The 11,877-nt window shown below is 31.8% G+C and overlaps 1 protein-coding gene across 1 annotated transcript; it reads left to right on the top strand.

The window, feature by feature from the left end:
* The first annotated feature begins 1,962 nt into the window (after positions 1 to 1,962).
* LOC111398268 (acidic leucine-rich nuclear phosphoprotein 32-related protein-like) lies at positions 1,963 to 10,841 on the top strand. The gene is made up of 2 exons (XM_023025194.1): positions 1,963 to 2,039; positions 10,454 to 10,841. Exons 1-2 carry the CDS (start codon positions 1,963 to 1,965, stop codon positions 10,839 to 10,841), a joined length of 465 nt encoding a protein of 154 aa, XP_022880962.1.
* The last annotated feature ends 1,036 nt before the right edge of the window (positions 10,842 to 11,877 follow it).

Genomic DNA, 11,877 nt, shown 5'->3' with positions numbered 1-11,877 from the left:
GAGTGATCAGAGAGGAGAGAATGATTTGGTCGTTTAATGGGTTACAATAGGGTTTGTATTTAAAATTAATTTATATAATAATAATAATATTATTAATATATTGATTAATAATAATTAAATTAATATCTAATTTGTGAATATACAAACATTGGATCTGATTTTTGAACCCTAGATTTTAACTCTAGGTTTCCTGTAATTTCCACTCTCTCAAATCCTAACAGGTTATTAATAGATGTTTGTGTGGGCTTGACCCACCCATTAAACATGTCGACCCAATATTTTATTATTCCAATTAATTAAACTTTGCAAATAAGTTAATTAATCTAATTAATTCCACAAATATCCGATACTTGTCAGCTAATTAATTATTAATATCATTCTTTTAGTTCTCATTTTGTGTGTGTGACCATTAGGTTTCTAATCACGATACCTAACGACATGAACTAATATTTTGATTTAATCAAAATGAGATAAACTAAAATACTTTTAATTTATCACCAATTCACATAGATTAATTAATTCATATTCATTGTCTCAAATTGATATCTAGTAATGTCTCGGGGTACTGCATGAGACAATAAGTGTCATATGGTATGATAAAATCAAACTTGTAAATTTACCATGAAATATAATCATTTTCATAAATATAATCAGATTCATTACGAGATATGAATGTGTCAATCTCGATTATCGATTATATCTATCATTCCATTCCTAAGTCGATATTAGTCGAAAAATCTTTTTGACTTGTGAACACACCGTGGATAAGGATTTTGTTATCTACTTAACTGAATAAAACATAGATCATTATCTCTTACTATTAAAGAGTAACGAATTCTCTATTGATCATCACATTCTTCGTATGATTCTCTACATAAACGAATGATGTTGTATTAGAAGACTTCGTTAGCATTTTTCTTCTAATGGTTGAAAAGTTCATTGAATATATTAGAAAACTTTGAACAAGTCTTCGTACTATAACGCAATTGACAGACATAGAAATATGGGCCTTGTTAGAATCACATTATTTGAAAAAAAAAATACATTCTTCAACAGTGATTTGACAATATTTCTACCACATTCTTTAATAAAATAATATTACACGCAAATTCAAAACATTTCCTTATTTTTTAATTACACAATTTTCATCAATATGCTATTCAAAAATTCATTCTTATGAAAAGAATGGGGCTCAAACAAGGGCTAAATAACCTTCTTGTACTTATAAGTCAGAAAAATACCGTATCTTTTTATTTTTAAACCAAATAGTGCCTTAAGGAGAGAAAGGATGTAGACACACGGATTTGCCCTTTGGGGTTTTACTGATTTTGGCTCTTAACTTTAACGCCTAAACTTATGGACTTAGACTGTAGGGGTTATCTCGCAACGCTCAAATGATATAAGGAGATTTTGCTCCAAAATTAAAAGTTATGGGGTATTACAAAAACATGCAAACATTAAGGGGATATTATACCAATTAGCTTAAAATAAAATAAAAAGATTTAAGATGAGTTCAGAGATTTGAGAACATGACAACATATTTTGCCATCACTATCTTGAGTTGAAGTTGACTTCATGACTCAAACACAAAGTTCCTAAGAATCCAAAAATTATTTCATTATTAAGATGCTTAGGTAATTGAATAAAGCCACTTGTACAATGTATTTGCACAACTTGATTGACAATACGTGTGTTGAAAAAATCCTGGACTTTGATTTTAAAAACAATTTTTCAAATAGATGGACGTGATGTTTGCCAAGTCATATATTGTAAATCAAGTTGTAAAATACATTGTACAAGTAGCATGATTGCAACTTTTATTTTTGTTAGTTATTCTAATGATAACTTTATTATTTATTGTTGTTTGTTTTGAACTTGATATAATAGATAAAGTAAAGATATAAATAAATAAATAAATAAATAAATAAAAAGAAAAGAAAAGAAAATTCAACACAAGGAGAGATGAAGCCAGCCAAGAATTATGGAGCAGTGCTACACCAAGCCTCACAGCCACCACAATTATTGTGGGGCCCTCTCATGTGAGGGGGCTGTAAATGTACAATCCTTATAGAAGTGTACAAGGACTGTACACAGACATTTCCAAAATTATGGGGCAAGTGATAGAAAAGTGACAGTGGCCGATGGACACCATTGAAAACAAAAAAAAAAAAAAAAATGCAGAGAGAGTGATTGATCTGCCCACTTGTCGGGAAGAATATTTTAAACATGTAACAATATGTTTGAGCATCCGTTGGATAGGTGCGAGTATTTCAATACTTTAGAACTATTCATTACACTTCAAGTACTTTGTAAATAGAACCATTTGGACCCTTGCAATTATTGTAACCAAATCGTTCTATCATAACATTTTTTTGAATACACATTCAATAAACATTTCCACATAGACTATTTTAATACGTATATGTAACATGCTACTAACTGATGACTTTTGTGAAAGGCAAAAAAAAAAAAAAAGCTAAAAATCTAGGTACATGACTTAAAATAGTAAAGACTAAAAACTAAGAGAAGGGAAGAAAATTATTGTAACGATCCAAATTTTAACAATTTAGATCGTTGCTAAAACTTTCATTCCATAATTAAATAAATTATGTAAACATCCCAATATTAAATTTTTTTAGTCCCATCAATAAAATAATTAAATATCTATGAAACATAATCAATTGAAACATACATCAAATCCTAAATAACAAGTTTGACATGAAAATAAAAACTAAAATAATGCTAAAAATAAAATCTTTGGTCACGTTACTCTGGAATTATTTTTTTATTGAGTTACATGAATTCTGGCACAACGATTCCACTGCATCACCCGCTGACCAACGACCCGGTCTAATCTGTAAGAAGTAGAGAAAATATTGAGTACATGAAAATATTCAATAAGACATAAAAATTAATGGTGCAATTTTGAGTAAAAATTTTAAAACTCGCATCAGAAAATCATACCGCTTCATATATTTAGAAACCGGTAAGAGCTCATATCATATTATATCATTTGTACCGAAATGATCACATCGTTCATATCATATCTTTAGCTTTCATGAGTACAAAATTTATCAACATAAAAAGAAAAAAAAATTAACGTGATAGAATACACTACACCTCGACATCCTACCTTGTTAACTTGCTTTAATTTTGGAAAACAAAACAAAAATTTACGTTCCAAATCTCTATTTTCTACTTATCTGTTGTGTGCATGTGTATCTGTATATTTTATTGTGCAAATAATAAAACTCTTGTACAGTATTTAAATTAAAAGAGACAATAGAATTTCAATAGGTTTAAAAGTTTGCAAGGGGACGTGTTTTAAAATATCAAAGTACTAAAATCTTTATCCCAAATAGAAATAGAAATAGAAATAATCTCTTATCCCCAACAACCCATGGCAACCAATCATATCAACTTTTAGAAAATCAAATACTATTCAAAATCACATTTTCCCATTTGAACCAAAAGTGGCCTTACTCCCAAATTAAAATAAATAAATAAATAAAGGGTTGAACCCCAACTTTGAGGGCCCTCATCGCCCCGCCCCTAAAGTTTTATGAGGGGGGTAAATCGCGGAATGTGTCCCAACAGGTCAGGGAACAAGAGCTGTCTGTACACTGCCCCTACAAGGAGTCAAATTTCATCTCTCAGAAATCGAACTCCCACACTGCGGCTGCCAGCAAAGCGTAAGATAACCTCACTCCTATCTTTTGCACCACTGGACTATGCCCTGGGGGCGGCCTTACTCCCAAATTAGTTATAATATAAGTGTGTGTATATATATTACCAAACAATAACAATTTCTATAAATTATAATATCTTGGGTCTAACTTATCCGATTAAATTTTTTCTCGAACATAATATACATAATTAATTACAAGCTATCCAACAAGCTCCATATTGATATACATGTTTCCGCCCTATGGAAATCTAAATATTTGGCCCAAATAAAATAATAATAATAATAATAATAATAATAATAATAATAATAATAATAATAATAATAATAAATTATTATAAGTATTTGGGTGAAAAAATATTCAGGACGTTACAATTGTAAGATCAAGAACTAAATTACAGTTTAAGAAACAAATGCTTTTTTCTCAATATAAATCTCATTTGATCTATAGGTGAGGTATGCTAGAGTCTATAATTTATGATGGACAATGCTAAAATTCTTCTACTCTTAAAATGAATTGACAGAAAAAGTACTAATTAGATATATAAGCATATAGTATCAAGAAAACTTACGTTTCAAAAGATAATTACGAACTCAAAATAACCAAAAAAGTAAGCCATGACCCAAGCTATGAATATATAAATTTTAATTGTTACACGCTATAAAAAAATCACTTAAATTTGTAAACAACATTGCTAGAAAATTAAAGGCTCAAATTCCGAAGATTGAACAATTGAACGCTGTGACCCATAAACTTACACCACAACCCTACCTTGAACGTTTTTATTTATATAAAGTCCAAATTACAAAGATGTTATAAGCTTAACCCATGTGACAAACAAAAAGCTTAGGGAACACGAGACTACGATGTGACAAATGAGACTTTGCAATTTTATTCCTTGTAGGTATTTAGATTATATAGTTTTAGATAAATTATTGCCAAAATTAGAGTTTTTTGGTTTGTGTTGGGTAGATTTTTATTTATTTATTTATATTTTTGTAACCAGCAACCCGGCTTAGATCCACGGCCTACTTAGTGTTTGAGTTAATAACTTTTTGCAAATATTTTTAACCTAGCCTATAAACTATAAAAAAATAAAAAAATTATATAAAAAATCGGTTCTGTTCAAATAACTACAATTATAGTTCAAGGAGCAATAACCGAGCCAAACGCAGTCGATTTTAGATTCTATATTTTGTTCTTAATTTTGTTATTTTATAACTGGACCAAAACCTCCATTTCGAGTCAATTTCATGTAAGATTCTTCTAAACATAGCCAAATTTAAAATGGACAAAAGAGATAAAATGCAAATTAAACATGATTTGAACCATCAATGAAATAGATAATGAGGGAACACATTAGGTTAACAAGGAGAGAAATAGAAGTAATGATCAGAAAGAGTTAGAAGTTTATTTCTCATTTTGAGGGATAGAAAGGTAGGAGGCTATTGTGGATCGAAATACTATTTATCATTAGTGAAATGCATGACATTAAATATCAATTGAGATTGTGATGAATTTTAAAAGTCATTCTAAATTTATATATCTCTAATTGAGATTTTAATGAAATTCTTTAAAATTTAGGTATCCTCAATAATTAGTGGATTTAAAAAGATTTCATTAATAGAAGGATTTAAAAAGGTTTGAATGGATTTCAAGCTTAATAATACATGTAAGCAAATATTTTGAAATGTACCATATTTGATCAGATTCTTATAGAATTTGTAAAACTCTATTCAAATCCACAAAATTCATTAGAATTTATAATCCTTTAAAATTTATTAAAATTTTAGTTGAGAACACCCTGTAAATGATGACTTTAACTTTCGTTTGGAATTCGAATATGGTAAAATTTTCTAACGTTCATGAAACATTCATCAGCATTATGTGGCATTAAGTGTTGAAATGAACATTTTTTGTTAGATAAAATTGAACCATGATATTAGGGATGTCAATCAGCTCGATCGTTCAGCTCGTCGAAATTGGGCGCCCGAGCCGAGAGAGCCTCGACAGGAGGCGAGCTGAGACCGGCTCGTGGCTTGCCTACATAGTGACCAAAATGGTCACTTTTTAAAAAAAGTGACCGTTTTGGTCACTTTTTCGGTGACCGTTTGGTCGCTGAAAATTTTCAGTGATCGAAACGGTCACTGAAATTCATTTTTTTAATTTTTTTCCTTTTTACTATAAATACCCCTTAACTCTCATTTTTTTTTTCATATCAATTATCTCCTCTCAATCACTACTTCTCATTTCTCAACTCTATTTTATTATATCAATTATCGAGTTTTTACTCTCTTGTGCTGTAAAATATACAATATCGATTCATTTTTTTACAGTTTATTCAGTTACAATTTCAATTCATCCAATTCTCACAATCTCACTACAATTATATTTTTCTAGTTATTATATTTGGATTTCATCATAAACAATCAAACAAATGGATCAACGCTCATTTGTTGAGAGCTTATTCGATACGGGATGTGGGTCATATGGCGAATTGCCTAGGACACCGCAAAATCAATTTTCAAATGAATTTGTCGGTTTAAATGACGTACCCATACCTGAAGATGTTTACATTCATGGTCAAGAAAGCCACAATCTAATTGATTTGGATGATATTAACGTTCCCGAAGTGAAATACGAAGACGAAGATGTCGAATTAAACATCCCAAATGCGAGGGGAAAGTGAAATGGCAAAAACAAGCAAAATGTTGAGATCACTTTAAGTTGATTTCAACGGGAAAAGTTGTCGATGGTGTTGCAAAATCTAAAGTAGCTTGTAAATGCTGCCAACAAAGATTGGCATGGCAAAAAGGAATTGGTACTACCCATCTCAACCGCTACTACAAAACATGTGCGGGCAGACATGAACTTCTTCCAGCTGTTAAAACACAATTGTAATTTGACAGTCCAGGCGTCGGTGTATTCGGACAATAATACTCAAACCGGAATGGTGAAATTTGTTGCTGCCACTGAGTTGCCTCTGGCTATTGCAGACAACCAACACTTCGTCTCGTTCGTGAAAGAATATCTACAACCAAGATACGTTGGGGTAGGTCGAAACACTCTTCGTGCCGATACAATATAATATTTCAATAATTTAAAATAACAATTAATTATGGATTTGCAACAATATGCGGGTGTTATATCTTTAACTTCTGATATATGGAAGGAGTTAATAAAAGAGCATATATAGCTGTAACCGCACACTATATAGATCCAGTTTGGTGCATGCATAAAAAAATTATTGCTTTTCGAATTATTGAGTTTCCTCAAATGCTAACAATATATATAATGTTATTATCATTATTGTTAGAGAATATAATTGCAAGACTAAAATTTGGTCTTTTACTTTTGATGATGCTAGTGTTAATAAGGTAGTCGTCGATAAATTGTGTAGGACACTTCAACCTGATTTTGGTGGGTATTTGTTTCATATTTGTTGTGTGTGCCATATCTTTAATTTAATTATGTAAGATGGTTTAAAATATATAAAGAATGAACTTCAAAGGATTAGGAATATATTAGTATATATTACGATCTCTCCTAGTAGAAAACAAGTATTTGAAGATTTTTGTGCCGAACTAAGGGTAACGATTGCTAAAACATTTGTTAGCGACGTAGGCTATAGACGGAATTATACTTACTTACTATTAAAGTCATGTGAAGGTTTTAAACATTTAATAACTGACTTTAATAACAATAGATGCGTTAGAAGTGATGACGATAATATGTTGAATGAATCCGATTGGGTTTTAGCTTTGAAAGTTAAATGATTTTTGACATATTTTTATGTAAATTTTATTCGACATTTATTATCTCACAAGCTGTATGGTGCTTGAACGCATTTATATAATTGCAAGAACATTCCATAAATATAAAAATGATCCTGCTTTTAGTGAAATTATATTTTCTATGGAATTAAAATTTAGAAAATATTGGGAAGAACTGCCCATGTTATTTCCTTTAGCATGCGTAATAGACTCCCGATATAATATTTCGGGAACTAAATACGTAATTGATAAAATCAATAAAGGCTTAATACTTGATACACCTATTATCTATAAGAATTTAGAGCAAATATTATGTGGAACGTATGATTTATATGCGGAATGAATGGGTGCGAATGTTAGTCGGGTACCTTTTACACCTACTCCTTCAGCTGAAATTAAAGAAGATGATACCGAAATAATAAATTTATTTCAAGGTATTAATACATTTAGATATGATGCAACTGCAATGTGTTCATCTAGTGCCATGTCGTCCACATTTGCATCTCATCAAACATCAACCGCAACTCAAATTGCGATGTCTGTCGAATTAATTGATTACTTCAATCATAATATGCCAACAAACAGAACAATTAAAAAAAATTCAGAAGAAGTAATTGAATTCTGGCGAAAGTATGAAAGACGTTAGCCAATTATTTTTGCAATTGCGAAAGATCAGCTGACACCTCCGGTTAGCACTGTTGCTTCGGAGTTTGCTTTTAGTGTAGGTAAAAGGATTTTGACTGATATCAGGAGCCTACTAAAAAAAAATATTTTGGAAGCGTTAATGTGCGTGAAAGATTGACAGGATGCTCATTTTCGATTACAAGATAAATAAACTGAAATTGCATGTTGTCAGGTAAGTGATATTTGATTTAATTATATTAATCAAAATTTTCGTATTTTTTTATCGTTAAATTTAATTTTCTTTAAAAATTTATACACGTTACAGCAAGTTATTCGTGTGCAATTTTTAATTCCGTCTACTTAAAATTGATGTAGTCGATTCCAAACTCGGATAAAGGAGGAGTGTTTACATTTTATCTACTTTAAAAAAAATAAAAAAAATATTTTTTATAAATGTATTTCAAAAAAAAATTCGTCTTCATTATATAAATATTTTATACTTTATAAAAAATATTACAATATGATATAAATAAAAGAAGAAAAAAATGTCTTCATTAAATTATTTGTATTTTTTAACATTTTTTATTTTTTTTAAAAGTATTTTCATTACATTATTTGTATTTTTCTCTATTTAAAAAAAAAAGGACGAGCTCGTGAGCCAAAGCTTGGCTCGGCCCACGAGCTTGCCCAAAATCAACCAAGCTCGGCTCGCCACGAGCGTGAGCCGAGTCGGCTTGACTCGGCTCGGCCCATTGCCACCACTAAATGATATACGATAGGTTAGAGTTCCACAGTAAAACTTACCCTCAAAATTTGTGCTGCGGGATTTATTGTGTCTCAAAGCTAAATTTACCGTTTTAAATATATATATATTACAGAATGAATTGCAAAAATGTTTATCTCAAGGGTAAGGTGGTGGAGAGAACATCTATTTCTAGTTAAAAAAAACTTCAAAGCGTAGATAATCTAGTAAACATTCAGCCATTCCATGATAAAAAATATTCAACGGATACATTTATAAATGTTACTTTTCTCTAAACCAAAAACATAAAAAAAAAAAAGGTAGAAAGAAAGAAAGAAAGAAAGAACAAGCATATCACAAACAGAAATTTGAGGGGAAGAGAAAGGAAGCTCAGTTTTTATGATTTCAAATCTTGACTGGATGATGGTGATGAAGGTACCAGTTTGGAGTTTATATTAGTGGCATTTTTTTTTAAATGGCGAGAGAACTCGCAACCGCTACCCTTTCGGTGCGCACTGAGTAAACTCTCGGGCTAACAAAATAGCTTGCAAATCAAGCCAGCTAAGTAAACTACACTAGCAGCTTGTTTGTGAGTGATTTTTTGGTCCAAAAAATTGATTTTTTGAGCGTTATTTCACTATTTTAGCCGTCATATTTGACTTCTTCTCTCATAGGTGAATTCCACTTTTCTCCTACCGGTCAAAAAATCAATTCTCAAAATCACTCTCAAGCAATCTCTGGGCAAGTCTAGTGCGATAGACTTAACCGTAAAAGTGTTGGTAGTGGCTATTTTCAATTTACTATAGTTGGTTTCTTCCTCCTTCGTTTTTTTCAAACAAATAGTGCCTTAAGGAGAGAGAGGATGTAGTCACACGGATTTGCCCTTTGGGGTTTTACTGATTTTGGCTTTCTTTATTATATTTAACGCCTAAAATTATGGACTTAGATTGTAGGGTTTATTTCGTAACGCTTGGACGATATAAGGAGATTTTGCTCCAAAATGAAAAGTTATGGGGTATTCCAACAACATGCAAACATTAAGGGGGTATTGTGACATGAAAATATATTTTGCCATCGCTATCTTGAGTTCAAGTTGACTTCATTACTGAAATACAAAGTGCCTAAGAATCCAAAAATGATTTCATCATTAAGGTGCTTAGGTAAGTTGGGGAAAAGAAAGAAAGATGCTTTATTTAAGTTGGAGATAGAAACCCGTGTTGATTAATTATAGGGATAATTGCAGCAGAAGCCTCAAACCTTTGAAACACTAGCAGACTATTCCCCAAACCTTTGATTTGTTATAACCGTCACCCCTAACCTTTCCAAACATTGCATGTGAGGCACTTTTGGACGGTTTTCATCCAAAATTTCATGAGTTGACCAAAAAAATTATTTTGACCACATTTTTACAATTTTAGAGGGGCAAAATAGTAACTTTGCATTAGAATCAAAAATCAAAAAATAAAAGTGGTCTTCTTCCCCAACCCACCAATCCCTCACCCACCAACACCCGAAACATTTGCTACCCCATGCCACCCAAAACCACCCCCAATGCAGACTGCACCAAAATCTCATAATGTCAAGTAATCAGAGTTTCCTATATATAGTCGAGCTGAATTTTTACATAGGATTGCTAGAGGCCTTGAATTCCTTGTTGAGGCGGGGTTGGAATTTCTCCAAGACCTTGATTTGTCAAATAACAGGATTTCGGATGTTAATGATTTGAAGTCTTTGGCGGAGCTTAGGCTCGTGTCACTGGATCTTTATGAGTGCCCGGTTACTTGGGTTAAGGACTATAGGTCGCGGGCTTTTGAGTTGATTAGCTCTTTAAAGTACTTGGATAAGATTGACGCAGAGGGGAATGAGAGGCTTGAGTCGGATGATGAGGTTGAGGACACTGAAGAGAATCAGAGGCTTGAGTCGGATGATGAGGATGAGGACGCTGAGTGGGAATGGGTGAGGGGTGGTTGGGTGGGTTGGGAAAGAAGAAGATTACTTTTATTTTTTAATTTTTGATGTTAATGCAAAGTTACCATTTTGCCTCTCTAAAAATTGTTAAAATGTGGTGAAAATAATTTTTTTGGTTAACTCACGAAATTTTGGATGAAAATCGTCCAAAATGACCTCACATGCAATATTTGGAAAAGTTAGGGGTGACGGTTGCACAAATCAAATATTTGGAAAAAATCTACTAGTGTTTCAAAGGTTTGGGGTTTCAGCTACAATTTTTTCTTAATTATATAACCATATTTTAAGTATACATTATATCTTCAACTTTTAATTTTGTTAGTTATTCTAATGATAACTTTATTATTTATTGTTGTTTATTTCGGACTTGATATAAAAAAAATAAAAATAAATAAATAATAAAAAATAAAAAAAAAGAAAGAAAGAAAAGAAAATTTCAACACATGGAGAGATGAAGCCAAGAATTATGGGGCAAGTGACAACTACACTTTGATTAGTCGTAGAAAAGTGATAGTGGCTGATGGACCCCATTGACAACCTAAAAAATGCAGAGAGAGTGATTGATCTGCCCCCTTGTCGGGCAGAATATTTTAAACATGTAACAATAATACAAAAAAGGGTTGAATCCCACAGTAAAATTTACCCTCAAAATTTGTCCTGTTGGAATTACCGTGTCTCAAAGCTAAATTTACCGTTACAAGGACAAAAACAACCTTATTCCCTATTTGTCGATTAGCTTCACGTGATACCCTGCATAAAAAATCACAGGCACAAAAGAGCAGGGGAGCCACATGACATGCAACAACAAACAAATCCCAAATGCTTAAACAAATTATTCCTCTAAACAAAGATAACCAAGAATATTAAGAGCAGAATAAGAATAAAAATTGGAAGAAATTGCGAAAGCCACAATGACGAGGATGATGAGGACGAGGAATCGTATTTCTCCAACTGTAGGGAATCGACGACCAACGACATATTTTCCTGATCGAGACTGCACCTGGACTCCTATGAGGAGTTCGCACTGTACAAATGGCTCGTAATATAGCGAAGTCCGTGGGAATAGTTTCCCTATATGGAATAG

Source organism: Olea europaea, chromosome 8, assembly GCF_002742605.1.
Source record: "Olea europaea var. sylvestris chromosome 8, O_europaea_v1, whole genome shotgun sequence".
NCBI lineage: Eukaryota > Viridiplantae > Streptophyta > Magnoliopsida > Lamiales > Oleaceae > Olea > Olea europaea.
The sequence above is the reverse complement of the archived record's forward strand: the minus strand, read 5'-3'. Positions and strand labels throughout refer to the sequence as shown.

Excerpts from the sequence above, each read along its gene's own strand:
- LOC111398268 (XM_023025194.1), top strand. The coding sequence starts at position 1,963 with ATGAAGCCAGCCAAGAATTATGGAGCAGTGCTACACCAAGCCTCACAG. Across the intron at positions 2,040-10,453 it reads TTATTGTGGGGCCCTCTCAT|GATTGCTAGAGGCCTTGAAT; the intron begins GTGAGGGGGCTG and ends ATTTTTACATAG.